Source organism: Phacochoerus africanus, chromosome 4 (assembly GCF_016906955.1).
Source record: "Phacochoerus africanus isolate WHEZ1 chromosome 4, ROS_Pafr_v1, whole genome shotgun sequence".
NCBI lineage: Eukaryota > Metazoa > Chordata > Mammalia > Artiodactyla > Suidae > Phacochoerus > Phacochoerus africanus.
In genome coordinates, this window is record NC_062547.1 from 141801515 (window position 1) to 141822316 (window position 20802).

The window sequence follows — 20802 nt, forward strand, 5'->3', positions numbered from 1 at the left end:
AAACATAGGGGATGGAGGTGAGAAAGGAACCAAAGATGATTCTGTGGTTTCTAATGGTTTGGGAGACTAGATGGATGCTGTTATCTAGGATGAGGGTGTCCTGGACAGAATAGGATACGGTAAGGAGACGGTAACGAGCTTAGCATGAGACACTGTGAATGTATCCTTCGTTAAGATCTCAGAAAGATCAAACACAATGCCGCGAAAAATCTTTGAGACAGACAAAAGACCCTCTAAGGAACTTCAGGGCTTTCCATTAAGTAGTGATTCCTGGAGCCTGAAGAATATTTTCCCATAGCAGCCCCACAGGGAGCTCAAGGAAGCTTGAGTTCATAGCTTGACAAGATTTTTAGGTATGGGTTCTGTCTAATGCAGGCAATCCTGATAAGATTCACAGGCAAACCAAAAATTTTTCAAAAGAAGGATACTAGCAGGACCACTGCCCTCTTGGACTAAAAGGAACCAAGCAGCGCAAAATAAAATGAAGTCTTTGGGCCCCCAAACAGCTACAACTAGGGAGCAGGCTGAGTGCACTGTGTACATTTTTTATTTTCTATGTGTGTTATGATGTTTTGACATCTTGAAAAGCCATTTCTGACTGGGGAGGGACGAGCCCTCCCAGGGAAACAGGGCAGGACTCAGCCAGGTGCAGGCTTTTGATATGCAAACTAGCCATGCCTCCTCTATCAGCCCTTTCCTCCTCCAGGGCCAGGTACCAGGCAACCAGGGACCACTGAGAACTCAGAACCCACCAAAAGTATTCAAGCTAGCTAAGTCCAGACTGCTCACCCTGCCCTGCCCTGCCTTCCTCTCCCCAGGGAAACCCCAACAAAGGTTCCAACCTAATATTTTCCCCTCTCTCCTGTCTTTTCCCAAAACCTAGCACTTCCTCTGTGACCCTGTGTGGCATTCAGTGACTGCCCGGCCCCCATCTCTAGGACCAAGGAACACAGTAAGCGTGTTTTTTGTGTGTGCCTCTCCCGTGTCTCCTCCCCTGTGGTTGACTAGCCATCACCTAAAAGGATACAGAACTGGCCCTTTCTGCTCTTCTTTCAATGGCAATGCTCGCCACTACTCTGGAATTATGAGGCTGCCATTTAACTTCAGAGATGAAAAAAGTGAACCGCTATACTTACTTTTAAAAATATGGTTCATCTATCTACTAAACAAAAATAGACTCGCCGACATAGAGAACAGACTTGTGGTTGCTAAGGGGGAAGGGCGTGGGGGAGGGAAGGAGTGGGAGTTTGGGGTTAGCAGATGCAAACTATGATACAAAGAATGGGTATGCAACAAGGTCCTACCGCGTAGCACAAGGAGCTATATAGCTATATATCCAGTGATAAAGCAAAATGGAAAAGAATATGAAAAAGAATGTATATATAACTGAATCAGTTCACTGTACAGCAGAAATTAACACAAGATTGTAAATCAACTATACTTCAAGTATACATATATATATATTTGAATATATATACATTGGCTCCATGAAGACCATCGAACCCACTGGGACCCTTTATCAACTCGATGTTTTCTTTTAGATACAGCACTACAGCTTCAAGTGATCCCTTCACAGGGCTAATCTAAAACCAATGCCTTTAACTCTGCTGGTACAACTAGCTCTGGGCCAAGTGCAGACCCTTCACCAAAAGCCCAGAGGCCGTGACACCGCCCAGAAGACGCAGAAAGCGCACATTATGTGTGAGCAAGGGCAGAAGCTGGGGTAAGACCGACAACGATGAAACCAGCATTCCCAAGGGAACCAGTCTCAGCACCAGCTCCCCTTTGCCCTCTCAGGTAGCTGAGTGCAGACCACGCACAGTGGAAACCTACTCAGATAATCTACATCCTGAGAGACAAAGCAAGCTCCCAATCTGGGGGCCACCCATGTGCCTCCCTTCCCCCTACCAAGTAGATTCCTTCTCGGGAGCAAGGAGTTTCCCTCAGAGGTGGTGATGTCTTGCTCTGCCCAGAGTATTCTACCTGGCTCCACATCCTAAGATCGTCTCAGTATTGGGCAGTATCACTTCGGCCAAGCCCCAGAGGTGCCATCTGAGAGGGATTACCGTCAGTGCTTGGCTAAGACGATTTAATGTACGTGTTACCAAGGGGCCAGTGAATGTTACCCGCCTTTTTGGAGAAAGCATTTCATCTGGGGAGACACTTTCTTGGGAAAAACCCATCTTTTATTCCAAAGAATCGGGCCTGAGAGGAAATTTAGCCCGATTTGTTGAATAAGGTTCCAGCCACACAGGGGACCTATCTCTTGCCTTGTTCCTATTTTCCTACCGGGTCCATCTGACCTAAAGTCCAAGGAAGGCTTGGGAACTTTGTCCTAGGAACTTCTGGAAACTTCTCTGGTTCTTGGGAACAGGGGCTGAGGAATGGCTGTTACATTTATGAGAGAAGCCAGCAGGACAGAGGCCTAAGTAGAAAAGCAGGGGCGCAATGGGAAAAGGCGGGAGGGGTGGACGCCCAAGTAAGAGCATCTCAGATGCAAGACCCATGTGACCAGACGGTGAAAAGGAAGCCGTCTAGAAGTGAGCACTCAGGGTGCCTTTGGAAGCCTGTGACAAGTGGGACAGGCCAAGGTCTGAGGCTCCTTTCTTTCTTTTACAAAATTCTTCTCTTTATTATTTTTTTCTCTGAAATCCAGTCAACCAGTGACAGTGCTGGGGTGAAGGTGCACCAGACGCAGCCCTGCTATTGTTTTATTTCTCACCCAGAAGCAGGAATTCAGCCTCAACAGACCTTCTACTTATTTACCTTTTCCACCCTGACTGGTAAATAACCTCTCTTCTCTAAAACCACAGAAAGTTTAACTCTGGAGGGAAGCCATCGCCTGGGCGGTGCTCGGGAAGGTCATTGCCACCCGAAGCAACATGGCGAGGCGCTGTGCCGAGATTACGGTTATGGCCACAGGCACCACTGAAAAGGACTCTGACTCCAGGGTGCTGAGGGACAGAGCCTTCTGCAAGGTGATGACCAGGGGTCCTTAGGAGCCCTGCTCTAGAAGAGAACTCCTTCTGGAGAGGCCCCACCCATCCCCACCCAATAATTCAGCCAAGCAGACATGGCAGAAATTGCCTCATTTCAAGGAAATTGCAAATAATAATAATAATAATAATAAAATGAACATACCAAAAGAGAGACATGAAGAAACATTGAGTCCCAAATCCCTACCCTTTCAGAAAAAGAAGGCTCTAAGAACCAGTACTGGCATCCAGAAGCCCCCAAGCCGCCTATAGACCAAATGGTACAACCACCCCTAATGCGTGATCTCAATTACTACGGAAGATGCTCGGTCTTACCTCTTGTCACTTTAAGGTATGCAGCCTGGAGCACGAACAGGCCACAGTAACAGAAGTTGGACATTCTAGTGAGAGAATAGGGGAATATCCAAAAAGCTTATACGGCAAGTGAAACTTGAGAATTTTATAGAATGCCAGCTAACTAAAAGACAGGACTGAAACACAAGCCAAAATATTGACTTGTGTGAGGAAAACCACCTAGAGATAATTCTAAAACTCAAGAGAAGAGTTGTTTGCAAGAAAATGAAGGAACTGTGGACTAGCAAGGGGCAAAAAACCAAAACAAAACAAAACAAAAAACAAACAAACAAAAAAACCGGAGTTCCCTCGTCGTGGCGCAGTGGTTCACGAATCCGACTAGGAACCATGAGGTTGCGGGTTCGGTCCCTGCCCTTGCTCAGTGGGTTGACGATCCGACGGTGCCGTGAGCTGTGGTGTAGGTCGCAGACGCGGCTCAGATCCCGCATTGCTGCGGCTCTGGCATAGGCCGGTGGCTGCAGCTCCGATTGGACCCCTAGCCTGGGAATCTCCATATGCCACGGGAGCGGCCCAAGAAATAGCAACAACAACAACAACAACCAAAAAAAAGACAAAAAAAAAACAACAACCCAAATCTGGAACATAACTGAGAAGAAAAATGTTGCCCTTTGTCAAAATGTCCGAAGACATTTTCCATGGTTGGTTTAGTCCCTGGGCTGTCATTTGAGGAATCTTGAAATTATCTAGGACAAAGTTGTCTTTAGAAAAAGCAAAGTTCTCACTGCTCCCTTACTTGGCAATAACCAGTAATTAAATATTTACTTAACCATCTTTTAAGTTTTAGTCCCCAAAGATCTTATAATCAGGTGAAGGAGCTCAGACCTGACATATCAAAAGACTATTAACAGGGCATGGCTTAAAGGATGTGTCATATAAGTGATACAGGCCATAAATACTAAAAGTCCAAGAATCGAAAACAAACAAACAAAAAAACAAAAACAAAGAATCCTTCTTGTGAATGTGTGCTGGACCAAGATCTGAGAGGTAATACTACCCAGCAAATATTTAGAGGAAGATCCCAAAGCAAAGAGTCTTTGTCCTACAAATATTTAAGAAGCCAAGTCTCATACTTCCCATGGGCACCATACAGCACTTCCTAATTAGAATTAAACCCCACAAACTCCCAAAATGCCACCTGTTACATGCCAACACCTGAACTCCTCTGACCCTGGGCAGCCATCAGGTCCATCCCAACCCAGTGTAGAAACAAGGAAAAGAGAGAGTATGAATAATTCAGTGTGAACCCATCCCCAACTCTGGAAACCCCCAAATCAAAGCAGGATGGGTCAGGGATCTGCTTCCTTTGGGTGGGGGGGTGCTGGGGAGAGAGACACTTGCAGCTATCTTCCAGAAAGTTTCAGCAACTCCTCCTAACAACGATACAGTGTAAGATAAGATCTGCTGAAATTCAGGAACAGGCCTGGCAGGACTCCAGATCATGGACCCTTGGTCGACCCCACGAGCACGATGAAATTTTGAAAGGGACACTTTGGAGTTTGAGTCTTAGTCCTCCCATGTGTAAAAGAGAGAAAACTCTATCTGTGGGCTTCTGAAAAAATTGACTAACAGACCCGTGAACATATCAAGATTTGTAGCCTGCTTGGGACACCCTAGCACCAGCATTCCTATCCTGGACTCACATAGCTTCCCTGCAGCGACACCACGCACATAACCCATTCTCTTCTCGTTACCACCTCCACCAGCCCAGCCCAGGGACTCTAAAGTTGAGATAAATAAGAACATCTGGGTGAAAGATACAGTTTTTGGTGAGAATTCCTCCCCTTGTCTGCCTCCAGTTCACTTCCAGAACTTAAAATTTTCACTTGCTGGTCCCTTACTAGTCTTCCTGCTCGCACTGGTCTAAGTTAATAAGATTTTGTCAATAACACTTATTGAGCAGGTGCTGTATTAATGATTTTACATGCATTATCTCATTTAATACTTATAGCAATCCTATAAAGTGCTATCACTACCCCCATTTATAGGAAACTAAGATACAGAAACTAACTTGCCCAACATCACCCGGCTAAAAATTGTAGAAGGTGCTTTCCAAATCCAGGTCCATCTGGCTGTGAGCACAAACTCTTAGTCATTATGCTACATTTATCAGGCCTTTTAAACATTTATTTTTTATTTTTTTAAGGAAGGGCATCTATGAAAAGTCTTCAGCTAGGATCATACTTAATAGTGAAAGTCTGAATGCTTTCACTATTTCTATGCCAGGAACAGAACAAGTATATTCATTCTCACTACTCTTTTTTTTTTTTTGTCTTTTTGCCATTTCTTGGGCCGCTCCCATGGCATATGGAGGTTCCCAGGGTAGGGGTCAAATCGGAGCTGTAGCTGCCAGCCTACGCCAGAGCCACAGCAACGCAGGATCCGAGCTGCGTCTGCGACCTACACCACAGCTCACGGCAACACCAGATCCTTAACCCACTGAGTAAGGCCAGGGATCGAACCCACAACCTCATGGTTCCTAGTCGGATTCATTAACCACTGAGCCACGATGGGAACTCCCATTCTCACTACTCTTATTCAACATTGTACTTGGCAGTTCCAACCAGTGGAATAAGGCAAGAAAATGAAATCAAGGCAAATAGATTTGCCTTGTCTTTTTCACTGATAATACAGTCACGTACATAGGAAAAAAAGTCCTTATGAAATCTAAAAAAAAAAAAAAAAAAGGCTACTAAAGAACATAAGTGAATTTATTAAGGTTACAGGATACGGAGTCATTATTTTTAAAATTACCTTTGTGTATACTAGCAATGAATTACCTTTCTACATACTAGCAATGAACCAACATTAAACAAAACTACCATTGGCAAAATCATCCAGAAAACATGCAATACTGAGTGATAAAGTTAACAAAATATGTGAAAGACACATTCACTGAAACTACATTACTGAGCTGTTTTTACCCTAAGCCTTCATATACTACTTGCATAATTACAAATAAACTCATCAGCCCAGCACTCAAGACAGGTGGAAATATCAACCTAATCTTCCCCTCCAGACTCTCTGCCCATCTGTCCCTGAGTATTTGGTATGCTACAAACACGCCCCTCTGCTACTGCTTGTCTGCATGCAATTGATTTAGTCAATGGATCTCTATCCCTATAGCACCTCTACTTCATCTTTCTCTGGCTGGTAGAATCCTCTTGCAAACTACTTCGCTAAGAAACTTTCTTTAATCCTCCAACCAGAACTTTCTTTTATGACTCTTCTTCTCCTCCCCAAAGTGCCATGTTGGTCTATCTCATGATATTTATTGTATTCTAGATTGAATTACTACTGTTTGTATTTTCTGTTCCTCCAGACTGTAAGCTCCATGAGGGCAGGGACTGTGTCTGATGCCACTAAAGCACCTAGTTCTTTACACAGCGTACACATTCAAATATTTTTTGAAGCAACCCTTTGAAAGATGGAACTGAAAGAAAGCTCTTTGGGTACTACAACCTCTGGGATACCAAATTGCATCACTGTCGCAATTGAATTAATCATGTCCTGACTTTCTCACAGCCTGGACCTGGTACTTAGCCATGCGGTAACCTTCCTTTCATTCGTTTCTGAGGAATGTTAGTTCAGCTTGGCTTCTGTAAGTTGGACCAACATCAAGATCAAGACCAAGTAAAACATCCCAGCCTAAAGGACAAAGGCAGATCCTCAGTCTGTATCAACAGGGGAGGGAGGGAAGAAGGAGGGGGAAGCCAATGTCCTCTGCACAGGGCAGGAAACCTGTGAAGAAAAAAGAGACCCATGAAGGATTCTGTTTCCAAAAAGAGAACAAAAAGTAACCTGTACATGACATCATGTGTGTCCGGCGGTGGGTGGGGGGGTTGGCGTTGCCAGCAGAATAAAGAAACCCTCTTGGATACCCGTGCCCCTGCTACTCTGAAAACAGCTGCAAGGGTGGATGGAGTGTCAACTGCCTCTAGCCCCACCCTGGCAGGCAAGCAGCATGATCAGCACGGGTTCGAGCCCTGGCACAGGGAAGAGCCACAGGCTCTGTCCCAGAGAAGGTCCCTGGAGAGGCTATTGGGATCCCACTGCATGTCCAAAGTGGGAAGAGAATGTTACTGCAGAACGGAGCGTGCATCCCACACTCTGCCAGCAGCAACTAGCCAGAGCCTTAACTTCCGCTCTTTTCGTAATTAGCGAAACCATCATAGCCGATTAGCAGCAAATGATCTCAGTGTGGATCTCTGTCTTTTGACCTCAGATTTTGACCGAAGCTTCCCAGCTCTCTGCCTGCGAACAGCGTGTCCTCTTCCACGTCATCCTGAAAGCCTTTCAATCATCCCCCAGGTTTGCTTCGGTTCCTACAGGCTTGCTTGAAACGCTCCACACCAAGATTCATCTGTGTGTGCTCTTGTGCTTAAAGGAGCCTACTTTAATTTCCTGTAAGACAGTCGTGGTTTCAAATGTGTCTTAAGTCCACTGGTCCAGTCATCTACGTCCCCCAATTTCCTAAAGAGTTCCCTCCATCATCTCTTGACATGCACAAACTGGATTTATTTTTACAAACAAATTCCAGTAAGTAAGTGGATTGAGTTCATTCACTAGAAACAAGTGAATTCTCATTTCACACACATCCATCCACAATCAAAACGCGGGGTGGCGGGGAGGGGATTCTTTGCCCTTCGGTGTAAATTATACTAACAACACTTCAGACCCTGAAAAGACAGACCCAACAGCGAGTGTCAAAGACTGCACGGAGGACACTTGGTTGGTAGTGAGATCATCATTCCTTTCACAAATCCACATTCACAATTGCCCGATGCCACCAAGCCAACAGGTTGGGAGGGTTAAGACTTCCCACTGTTTAGATTTGCGTATTTGCTTTTGTCCTCCTTAGCCAAATGGCAATGCCCTGATCCTCTGAAATGTGAACACTATGTTCCAATCAGCGAGCTTCAACACGGTTCAAAATAGGATTCAAGCGGGTAATACCCCCTGGAATTAGAGTCGAATCAAACTCTCCATCAGCATCTGGGGTCCTCGGCTTCTACATGAAAATCAAAACCATCAGGCACTGTGGAGTTTTCTCTTTCCGTCTACGGGATCGTGTGATCTCCCACATGGCTGCTCCTGAGAGATTACCGACCAAGAGTGTGAAACAGTAGGAACTGCTGTCTGGGCAGAGCGGCAGCCCTAATGCTCAGTGACAAACCTGTGGCTCTCTCTGAGCATGCCAATTAAAACTCACTCACAAAATTCACTGTCATAGAAAACTTCCTAATGGCAAAGTATCTGGGAAAAAAAAAAAAAGTTGATATTTTAATTGTTGACCCTGGGGTCATATTCGTAAGGTGGGGTACTGATTAAAATCTTGGATTAGGTTTAAAAGATAGATATACTCCTTGGGAAGAATTTACCATAATATTGGCTTCATGGCAACATTAACATTCTCCATCTGTTAAGGAAAAAAAACATGGGATGACTGAAAAACATGTTTCTTTTAGAGAAATACACATTTCAAGAATACGTTATTTTAAAACTGCCTCAGAGCTGGGTAGCGAAGGGCAGGGGCGAGGAGATCTTCAGGTCTATTCTTGGGTACCTTCTAAGTTTTGAGCCACGTGACGCGGAGACATATGTGACAATATAAATACAATTTTATAAAGGAGAAAACTAACAACGTGTTTGCTACTAGGACATGAAATTGAAATGTCCTAGATAATAAAAGATGGTAAAAAGCACTGGGACCGAGAAGAAGTTAGTCACCTAGTTAGTTAATATGCCACCCTCTCTAGCTCCCAAACTGTTTGTTATTTCAAGCTGATAGCTATCTTATTTTTGTTGAAACATGGGAATGGGCGGGGGCGGCGGTGGGGGAGGGAGTGGACAATCTGTCCTCCAAAAAATAAATAAATAAAAGAGGGTCTTCTCCTGCGGGACCCAGATTCTCTGCGGCTCGAATCCCATTAACACTAATCAGCGCGATGATTACACACGTTGTAGTGAAGTTCTCTAGTTGATAACGACTCCTTTGGAAAAAAGGTTCCCATAGCGACAGGTAAGGGCTACCCTCCTACTCGGCTTTTCAGCACAGGCCTCAGTGTCACAGATGGGAGAGGTAAGATGGCTTTAGTATTCATCTGGAGGTTTGCTTTTTAAACTTCTCTTGACTTCATCCATTCAAAAGACACTTAGGAGAATCCCTCTGTAAGCCAGGGGCAATACCAAACACCGCGGGACAGGGGAGCTGGAAGAAAGACCACAAAGATAAGATATGGTGCCTGCCCCCAAGAATCCCAGTCTGCTGAGGAAAGCAGCCACCGAGAGACATCATGACATTATGACGGTAATTCTACCCTTAAATCTATAACCAAGCTTGTCCTCACTGCTAGGACTGGTCAGTTTCTAATCTAGTTTCACTTTCCCATCTTCAAGCTGCAGCACAGCTGGGTTTCCAGCTGGCTGGGGAAGAAAAGATCCTTTAAATAAACAGCATTTTTAAAAGATGCAGTTACTTCGCTGTACTGAATTTTGTGAACGACCTTCCTCTAATATGGGAATCTGGGTGCCACAGTAATTTACAACTGTCCTCAAGAGTATAAAGTCCCCCAGGAAGACACCTTCTCCATCTTTAACAACAGAGTACGCTCTGTGTTACGAGAACACGGCACATCAGAAAATCCCGAAGGAAAAATGATCTTTATTTATTGATAATGATTTTTATTTTTTCCATTATAGCTGGTTTACAGTGTTCTGTCAATTTTCTACTGTACAGCAAGGTGACCCAGTCACACATACACAGATACATTCTTGAGCTTTATTTTTTTTAAGTTATATCTCTTGTGGCTATTCAATAAGGAAACAGCTTAAAAACATATATATATATAGCAATATATACATGAAAGCAGTGCGATCGGGGGTGATTTAACCAAAATATATACAACCCTCATTAAAAATGCAGGACTATTTGCAGGACACAATGCTTTAATAGCGTTGTACAGTTTCTGCCCCCTGAAAATCCTTTCCAATTCTTTTCCTGTCCTTCCCAAAGAAATCCCAGGAAGCATCTCCACGTATGCAATCTACTGAAATATGCAAAGATTTTACTCCACGCTTTACCACCAGAGGTTGTAATTTCAGATGCATGATACACATTAGATCTATAAAAATGCCGCTCTGACAGACTCTGCTATTCCAGGAGGACTTTGCAGGCGTCAGGTCAGCATCTCATAGTTGCAGTCAAATGAGAAGGGGTCCGGTAGGACCCCTGCATTGATGCTCCGGAGGCAAGTGCCCAGGTTTAAGCACAACGAGGTCCTCTATGCGTCCAGGATCTCAAAGCTCTGGCCCCACCCAAAAATCGTTTTCTAGCTGAGCTTCCCAGGACCCATCCCTCTCAGGACCTAGACACCCTTGAGCCACCACGGGCTAAACAAAGTAACAATTCAACCACAGTTGCTCAATATAACGGCCGGGCTGACAGTTTCCCAGGGCCAGTTTCCCTATTTTGCAATGGGCAAATCTGCTCCAAGGAGAAAATGTTCCCGATGACCCTGTGGCCCAGAGGGCTTTCTTTGGAGATAGAAAACAGAAAATGAATGTGTTGGTTATTTCCTGCTGAGCACAAGGAAGGTGTTGTGGTTAGTGAGGAAGATGGGTTTCCTTGTTGACTGTACCTTAACCCCATTGTAGAAGCGAGAAAAGGCAGTTTGTGCTCTTGTATCTTCTTATCACCAGTTCGACAAGTTTCCTCTCACGAGATGGTCTTTAATTTCTAATCCTCCTACGTAAAGCCCCCAGACTGACCTGTATCCATAGATTCTCAATTTAAAGCCCAAATCGTTGCATTCTGCAATGTTTACTCCCATACCTGGCCCTGCCCCTTGATAACGTGCGCTGTGCACGGGCCTCCTCCTGGGCAGGGATTGCAGTTCCATGTCCATCTTTCTGAAAACGACCCCACACACGCCCCTTAATCACACGAGAGGACCATAACCTGAAAGCAGACTGTACTCCACTCTTCCACGAGCTCCACCTTCGGCTGTTCAACTTTGAAATGCTCACGAACACAAAGCATGATTGATGCGGGCAGGGGCACGGGAGGAGGCGGACAGGGGCTGATGACCCTCGGGGCTCAGGGGACCAGACGAGGGATGATGGGGCGGTGCACACAGCGCACATGCAGAAGCAACCCGCCGAAAGCCAAAACAGAAGCTGTCCTTGGACAAGGGTCAAAAAATGCGTGTACGATCTATTTCCCACTGCCCGACACAGTTCCACAGCTCTCCAGAGGATCTCGGCAACACTGCTTCATAAAAAATTAGAAATTCTCCACTGGTCTCAACTTGCCATCATAAAACATCTCAGAGCCTAACACCAGCCTTAGACCACAGTCAACGCTATTCCTCAGAACAATATCAGAAAGGAGAAACTGCTGTTATCACCAAAGTCTCTTGCCTCCTTCTTAAGACACGGCAAGATTCTTCGGATTAAAGTAAAGCGATCAACAGTTTAGCACTTAGCCATACACCCACCACTAAACTAAAATTTGTCTCTTGAAGGACAGGGGCGGGGAGGAGGCAGGGGACCTGCGGTAGAAGAAAAGCCTCCAAAAGTCAAAGGCATTGATTGATCTAGAAAGATGAGGACAGCAAAACTTCCTACAAGCTGTTACGTGTTCTTTGCTATGCAAAGCCTGTTTTGCTCCAGCCAGAATCAGCTGGTAAACTGGTAAACACACCAACTTCTATGGCAGACCAGGACAGCTATCACAATTCAGTGATTACCCAGCTCGGAGGCACCCCCGCAAGCCCTACATTCAGGCGCAGTTGGGAGAAGAGGAAGCCCCAGTATGCATAAGCACAAGACAGGCTAACACCAAACACTCCAGAATGGGGACAATTTGGTTTGAAATATCTTACTGAGAAAAAAAGTGCTCTGGAGTCAGGCACAAGAAGAAACAAGATCTTAAACGGACATTTCTTTAACTTTTGACGAGGGAGACCTCCATTCCCAGCTGCACAGAGCTACGGATTTCAGTGTTTTGTTTCTGCAGCCAACATCATGAGGCCGAGGTAGGCAGTCAACACATCCTGCCAGTAAGATGTCCGAGCTGAACTTACAGCATTCAGCAGAAGTAACTTACTCTATTTCATCGTCATCGCCATCAACAGACCTGGGAAGATCTCCCAGAAACAGCGGAAAGCGGGCTCTGCTCACTAGTCGTGGAGGTTAAGAGAGGGCTGTGCTACCAGCCTAGCAGAGGCAGGCAATCACGGTGAAGAAAGAAAACAAAAAACAAAACCACCACCACAACAAAAAACAAAACCCAGCCACAAGGAGGACAGAAAACAGTAGCAAAAAAAGTCCAACTCTGCCTGCGCCAGCGGTGTGGACGAGCTGAGCCCAGAGCCCAGGAGAGGAAGGAGGGGGCGGGGGCCATGATTGCCCAGGAGAACTTGTAAGCAGAGGCCTTCACAGCCTGGGAGTCTGCCCAGCTGCTCCTGCAGACCCTGCCAGCCTGGGCAAGACAGGCCCGTGGGAGCAGAGCGGGCCAGGCCTCCGAGGGCCACTCCTGACTCACTGAGCCTCGGGCCAGCACCGCCCGGACCTCTCCGCTTTCCCTGCCGCTGCTGGGCTAGGATGGCAGCCTTCCAGCCCCACAGGCCATACATCAGCCGCAGATCCCTGCTGGCACAGGCCAGCGCTTCCCCCGGCCCGGCCCCAGCCCCGCCACACTTGGAGCCTGCTCCTCCTTCTCCCCAACCCCGAACCCCTCGCCCAGGACGCCCAGCGCCCTGCCCAGGGGGTGGCCCCACCCCCCCCCCCCCCCCCCCCCCGCGGCTGGGCGCTGCCAGGCCTGGGCACCTGCAGCACCTCCCGCCCCACCCCCATTCTCCGCCAGCTCGCCCCTCCCCCCTTTCTCCAGCAGAGGGAGGGGGCGACTCACCGCAGTCAGTGCACAGGATCTTGCCCACCTCTTTCTTGAGGTTTTTGCCGTTGGTGTCGAGGGGGGCAAAGGCTGTCTTAAAGACGAAGGGCTGCTCCGTGGGCTCCAGGAAAAAGATGTAGCGCTGGTTCCTTTCGAGCGGCGCACAGGAGCCCACGCTGATCACCTGCTCGCGCTGCAGTCCCCCACTCCGAAGCGGCCACTTGTCCAGCACCTTCACCAGCGCCACCCGACCCGAGGCGGGCGGCTCGCGGGTGCTGTTGGAGCTGGAGCCGCCGGCCGGGGCCAGTCCCTGTACCTTGCCCTCCACCACCACGGGTGCCTTGTACGCCTGGTCCTGCACTGACTTGAGGCTAGGCGAGTAGCAGGCGAGCGACACACCGAAGAGCAGCATAGAGAAGCCGGGGGCCGGGTCGCGCCTCATGCCGCCGGCGGCTGCGGCTCGCGAGCGGGCGGCGGCTCTCCGGGCTGCGGGGCTGCGGGGCTGCGGCTGTGGCTGCGGCCGCGGCTCTGGGGGCGCAGCGGGACGGGAGATGCTGCTGCTGCTGCTCCTGCTGCTGCTGCTCCTGCTGCTGCTGCTCTCGCTGCTGCTGCTGCTGCTGCTGCTCCTCTCGCTGCTGCTGCTGCTGCTGCTGCTGCTGCTGCTGTCGCTGTAGCTGCTGCACCGAGCCTTCTCCAGTGGCGGCGGCGGCAGCGCTGAGCAGCAAACCTGCCGCATCTGGCCAGGCCATTTGGGGGGCTCCGCCGCTCCGCCGCTGCCGCCTTGGGAGGGGAAACAGCCCGCTGGAAAACCGGAAACAGCGTAACGTTAGCACCTTGTAGCCCTCCACCCGCAGCCCGGGGAGGCGGCCCAGCGAGGACAGGGGGCAGGCGGCAAGCTGGCCGCGATGCGCAGCGCGGAGCCGCGCAGCGCTCCCACCCTGCGCGCCAGGACCTGGAGGTGGCTGCGGAGGATGGGACGTCCGCCCACTTGCTCTCTCGCGCCCCCTCTACCCTCGAACCGAGTGGGGAGCGCGGCTTCTGCAGGGGAAGCTTGGGACTGCGCTGCTTTAGTGCCCGGCTTCAGGGCCCGCAGGGACGCGGGAGGAATCGTGCTCTCCTTTTGCTCTTGGGATTTATGGGCATGACAGTAAGGGTAGTGCGTGAGCAGAGGGCGGAGTAGAGAGAAGGGATGCTGGCACGGTCCTACGAACGTGGGAGTGGGACACGAGGTGTGCCCCTGCCTTTGGCCCCGGGCCGCAGGAGCCAGGGCTATCGCCACGGCCGGCCAGGGTGACTGGCCAGCCTCCTGGGTTGTTCGTACCCTTCCCTGGGAGGACCCTAGAGGCCAGCCCCCGATTGAACCCACGTGCTCGGCCCTGCCACCGCCTGGTGAGCGCTGGCGATTTGAGTTAAGATGGGGGAGGATCTCAGCCCTGTCGTTCTGAGAGAGTTGGGGCCCCGTGGAGTCTTGCCTCGGCTGCGAGGACACCTAACCAGGGGTGGCAGTTGAGAGAGGGTCCAGCCCCAAGTCTCTGGGCTTTCTCCAGCAGCCAGGCACGACCGGGCTACATGCTGGATAACCTCATCTTCTTGTTAAAAAGGTGCTCCCTCAGGCAGGTGGGGGCTTCTTGGGAGCCAGGCTCAGATCCAGAGCCCATCCGGGCCAGAGCTGCCCCATACCAGATGGTTTTCTTCTAAAGGTGGGGTGCTTGCAAGAGGCAGGTGAATTTGCTCCCCTGAAGCCAGCATCTCCTTTTCAAAAGCAAGTTCACAAACCAGTCTCCTTCTATCCATGAGGATCCAGGCAGTTTTCAATACCCAGCTTATGTCTTTGAAGGATATGGAGCCCAGGAATTGCAGCGAGGTAGAGAGAGACTCTTATCCCTGACTGTGGACCACAGGGAAGTGGCCCAAGGATGTCTGACTTTGGCTCGGACTGCTCCTTGGAAAGGAAGGAGAGAGCTAGACTTTTCCTTCTGGCTAAGAGACACCTCAAACTCAACATATTCAAAGCCAGCAGCATCATTTCTCCCACCCCACTTCAAATTCCATATCCTTATTAATGGCATCCTTTTATACTTGGCCACCCAATCCGTTCCAGTAAGTCCTTCGGTCTCATTTGATTCTCTCATCCAACCAACCACCAGGTCCTTTGCCTCTACCTTTTTAAAAAAAATCCCTGATTTATCTAGTTCCTCTCCAAGTCCACGTGAATACCTGCCATCCAAAGGCTCCTTACCCTGCACCTGGACCTCAGCAAAGCCTTCTACCTGGTCTCCACACCTTTCGCCTCATCACATAATGGGATTAACTCCTTCCTCTTCTGTGTTGCCATGTGCCCCATACATATTGCTGTTATGGCAAAGACCTATGCTGTACTTCAAGCAGCTATTAATGGGTCTGCTTTAGGCCTATCAAACTAAGCACCTTAATGGCAGGGACTATGTCCCAGTCGTCTTTGGATGCCTAGCCAGAGGGCCACCCAACACAGTGCCTGGCATAGAATGAGAATCAGCAAATGCTTCATGGAGGAAGGAAGGTAGGAATTAAAGAATGGAAACTCAGCTCTCCATCAAGCCCCTTGAGGGCTGCCCCTTCGGTGTCTCCTTTTCCATTTTCATCCATCACACCTACCAGAAATGTACTCACTCCACCCTCTCATTTGTTTAGCCGAAGAAACTGTCCCAGGGGAGAAAGAGACTCACTTAAGATCACACACAGCCAAGATTGTACTTTGTCTTCCGTTTCTGAGACTAGAGTAGGGGGCGAAGAGCTTGTGATCTAGGGTCAAGCAATTTTGACTGGGTACCCGGTGTCAAGCCAGTTTTGTAACTTACTAGTTTTGGCTTGACTCTATTTCCCTCTCTAGGCCTTAGTTTCCCCACTTGTATAATAGAGATTTTATAATAGGGTCTACATCATAAAACTGGGTTTTTTTTTTTGTTTTGCTCCTTTTGTATGTATTGAATCCATATTCAGTTGAACGGCTCCACTGTGCCAAGCTCCGAGGAATGAGACTGGCCACTGTGTATATGGCAGTGACCCCAACTGACACGTTGCTGCTCTCAAAGCTCTAATTGGGGAGACGATAGTAAACAAATGGATAAATAGGTAACTGTCCTGAAGGAAATAAACAGGGTGAAATGATAGGAAATAATGGAAACGGGGTAGGGTAGGTCTACTTGGATAAGGGAAGGCTTCTCTAAGGAGATAACATTTAAACTGAGATTAGGAGGATTTGAAGGATGTGGATTATGTGAGATAATAAGTGTAAAGTGCTTAGAACAATGCCTGGTGCCGGGTAAGGCGGAGATTAATGTCTAATGTTATTGATATTTTACTTATACCGGTGATTCCCAGTCGGAGGGCTGAGAAGCTCTAAGTGCTATGTAGTTATGGCACACTAGGACTTTCTGTATCTTAAAAATGCAATGCAGAGTTCCCTAGCGGCTCAGCAGGTTAAGGATCCAGCCTCGTCACTGCTCTTGGCGCTGGTTCCATCCCGGGCCCGGGAACTTCCACATGCCGAGGGTGTAGACAAACAATAATGCAATGCAATTTTTCAATAATAGATGTCCTTGTGATGGATAGACCTGTGCATTTGCCTTTTCTCCTCTATCCGTTTTAAAGTATAAGACACAGTTAAGTATGAAGAAGAGTGTAACACGCTGAAGAAGAGTGGCAAGAGAAGCTACCAGTTTTGTCTTTTTTTAAAAGGATAAACATATAAATAGTTGTGGAGCGTAGATTACCTTTGAAAGGACACAGCGGAAATGGCAGCAATAGTTAGCTCTGGGGAAGGGCGCTGGGTGCCTGAGGAATTTTTTGCAAGAAGAATCCATTGCATGCTGTTCCCTTTTGTACCTTGTGAAGTTTTTCTTATCAAGTTCATATACCACCGATTCTCAAAAAATGTTTAAGAGCAAATCCTCCAATTTTTTTTTTTTTTACTGTTGCTGATTTTTTTAATCATGTGTTTTCTCAATCAAATGCTACATTTTTACTTTAAAATGAGATTCTAGGAGTTCCTGTTGTGGCTCAGTGGGTTAAGAACCCAGCTAGCATCCATGAGGATGCAGGTTCGATCCCTGGTCTTGCTCTGTAGGTTAAGGAGCCGGCATTGCCGTGAGCTGTGGTGTAGGTCACAGATGCGGCTGGGATCTGGCATTGCTGTGGCTGTGGCACAGGCCAGCAGCTGCAGCTAGGAGTCAGCCCCTAGCCTGGCAACTTCCATATGCTGCAGGTGTGGCCCTAAAAAGAAAAAAAGGGGGAGCTGGGAATGAGGGCACTGTAACTTTAACTTCTTTGGAATGCAAAGATAAGTTTTGACATCCCAACAATCCACTAGAATTCCTGCAGCCACAGAGGGTGGGGACTTTGGCAGAGACTCATAAAAGAAAGAGGGGCTCCCATCTAGATTTCCCTAAGGTGCAGTGTGTGAGGATAAGCTTTCAGAATGAGCCTCAGCCATTTAGCAGAGAAGACCAGGGCACTTGGTTTGCTAGAAGGACAGCCCGATTCTCCTCTGGCCTTTCCCTAGTGATCAAAGTGAATGGCGGCACATCTTAGAAAAGAAAGCTTGATATTCTGAACGCGCTAACTCTTCGTTGTAGATGAGTAATTGATAATCAAAATAAGAAGCGCCACCTTTTAAAAAATATTTATTTATTTAGTCCTTTTTAGGGCCACACCCATGGCCTACGGAGGTTCCCAGGCTAGGGGTCAAATGGAGCTATAGCCACTGGCCTACACCACAGCCACAGCAACACAGGATCCGAGCCACGTCTGCCACCTACACCACAGCTCACGGCAATGCCAGATCCTTAATCCACTGAGCAAGGCCAGGGATAGAACCTGTGTCCTCATGGATACTAGTCGGGTTCGTTAACCCCTGAGCCACGATGGGAACTCCCCAACATTTTTTGTTTGTTTGTTTTGAAGTTACTTGATTTACAATGTTGTGCCAATAGCTACCATTTTTAAGCGGCCTCTTGGGTGTCAGGAGCTTCGTGTTTGTAATTCCATGCCTCTACAACTTTGCATTTTACTAAGCGATGAGCCTTAGAGAGGCTTAATAGCTTTCCCAAATGGCAGGCTTGATGAGCATCCCTGTTCAGGCTTGCTTTCTGCATTGCACCACCACGTCGCTAAGGGACAGGGGTCTCAGAGCCTCGTGTTCCCTGTCATCTGAGGGACCTCCAGTCTCTCCAAAACACCTCCCCCAATGTCAGGCTCTTTGAAACTCCAGAGAGCAAGTGGTATAAGCATCGTTTTACATAAAGATGAGGAGCACTGAGAGAATTTAAGTGCCTTTCCCAAGATCACAAATTCCTGATGGGGTCAAGTTTTATCACAAACTCAAGCTCACACGTTGGGGGCTTATTTGGTTTTCTTTCTTCTTCTCTCATTGAATTTCTTTTTATTTTTTTTCAGATGTATTGATATATAATTGACAAAATGGTAGTATATTTAAAGTGTACGAGATGAAAATTTGCTCTGTGTAGACACTGGGAAAGGATTCCTACATTTGCGTTAGCATAACCATCATCTCTTATATTTCCCTTTTTGAAAAAAAAATGAGGACACTTTCTTAGCAGATATCAGCGATACAATAGCCATCAACTATAATCACCACGTTATACATTGTATTCTAAGACCATATTCATTTTATAGCTGCAAGTGCGTACCTTTCACCAACCTCTCCCCCTTCCCCTACTCCCCTGCCCCTGGCAACCACCATTCTATTCTCTGTTTCTATGAATCTTTTTTTTTCCCCCTTAAAGATTTCACACATAAATGATACCATGTAGTATTTGTCTTTCACTGTCTGGCTTATTTCACTTAGCACAATGTCCGCCATGGCCATCCATGTTGTCGCAAACAGCAGGACTTCTTTTTTCAGGCTGAGTAATATTCCGTTAAATACATACCTCATTTATCCATTCATCCTCTGACGGACATGTAGGTTGCTTCCATAACTTAGATATTGGGACCGATGCTGCAGTGAACCCAGGCGTATAGATATCTTTTGGAGGCAATGATTTCGTGTCCTAGGGATCAAACCAATGCTTTTAAACAGAACCAGACAAAGACGTGGAAGGTGGACCTGTTCACTATCCCGTGACTCCCCACAGGATTGTGAAAAAACTGGTTCATGGTAGCAGTGGGCTGTGTCACTACATCATAATCACTGAGAACAAAAACAGAAGTAGACAGAATGGTATAGACATACTGAATTCAAGATAGAACACCCACATGAAAAGCTTGGCTTCTGCTCCCAGATCCCTCCCACACGAGATGGGCTTCTTCCAGCTTTAGCCGATTCAGTGACCAGAAAGGGCCACTGCATCAGGTACATGGCTTCTCCCATCCAAGGGAACTGGCCTGCCGGGGAGCTGTGGGCGGCCTTTACGTGATCACTGGGTCTCGCAAATGAAGCCAAACACTTTGCAGGGCAGTCTCGTTTTCTAAATGAAGACGTTTGGTAAACTTTTTCTTTTTCTCCTTTGAGATCTGTTTTCTAAATTTGGCTTCCAGAGTCACTCTCAGGTTCTGTGTGGTTCATTTCTTTTCCTCCAAGGATTTTCAAACAAGTGACTAAATAGAAAACAGATATGGAGAATCTGAGGATATTTGCACGGGGAAGGAATCGGCATCCATGTAGCCCGATGGCCTCCTTCCCCGGAGGAAGAGGCAGAGACCACGGGGACGACTGCATTTGCTCACGGACACTCAGCCGATTAGTGGCAGAAATAACACGACAATCCTGACTGCTTGCCTAGTGTTCTTTTGTCTATGATTCAAAATCCTGGCTCCATCCCGACTGCAATGTGAGCTTGGGCAAGTCTTTTCACCCATCTAACCCTTAGTGTCCTCCTCAAATAAAATTGGGATTATAATATATCGACCTCTAGGGAGTTTGTGAGGATTCAGTGACATAATTTCTGCAAAAAGCTTCATAGGACCTGGCACGGAGTAGCTGGCAAAGACTATGGACCATGGGCTCAGGCTGCCTACCTCTGAGTCCCAGCTCCACCGCTCAGCTGACTGACGGCTCGGACTCGTGACGTAACCTCTCTGGGTCTCAGCTGTCCAAGGGGTAACGTGACCACGCTTCCTGCCTCATCTAAATACGGTATTGCAAATTTGAAAGTTGCTAAGAAAGTAAATCTTTATAGTTCTCGTCCCCCCCCCAAAAAAAAATTGTTGTAACTTTGTATGGAGACAGGTGGTAACTAGACTTATTGGGGTGATCATTTGGCAATGTGCACAAAAGTCAAATTATGGTGGTAATATACACCCGAAACTCATGAAATGTCACATGTCAATTATACGTCAATTAAAAAATCATGAGCATTAAATCAAAGAATGTATATACTACGCTTAGAATAATACTTAGCATACGTTAACTATTACTAGTCTGACTAGAAGAGCTGTTTTCTTACTTTAAGTAGCCATACCTTACCCCAAACTCAACAGTTTTAAAAACACCCATTTTCATATGCTTCAAACACATGCTAAAATTCTTAAGCATAGAGCCTGATGGTATACTTTATTTTT

At 47.3% G+C, this 20802-nt stretch overlaps 1 protein-coding gene across 3 annotated transcripts in view; it reads right to left on the minus strand.

Annotated features, from left to right (window-relative positions):
• NRG2 (neuregulin 2) overlaps positions 1-14521 on the minus strand; it is a 163527-nt gene extending 149006 nt beyond the window's left edge. For 2 of the 3 annotated variants that reach the window (XM_047778790.1, XM_047778788.1), the window contains exons 1-2: positions 14195-14521; positions 13261-14043 (exon numbers count right to left, since the gene is read on the minus strand). In XM_047778790.1, coding sequence (XP_047634746.1) covers positions 13261-13978 — 718 coding nt within the window. In that variant the 5' untranslated portion in view covers positions 13979-14043; positions 14195-14521. Of the gene's footprint in view, positions 1-13260 lie in introns of all 3 variants that reach the window. The other variant, XM_047778789.1, reaches the window with a different exon arrangement.
• Between the last annotated feature and the right edge of the window lie 6281 nt (positions 14522-20802).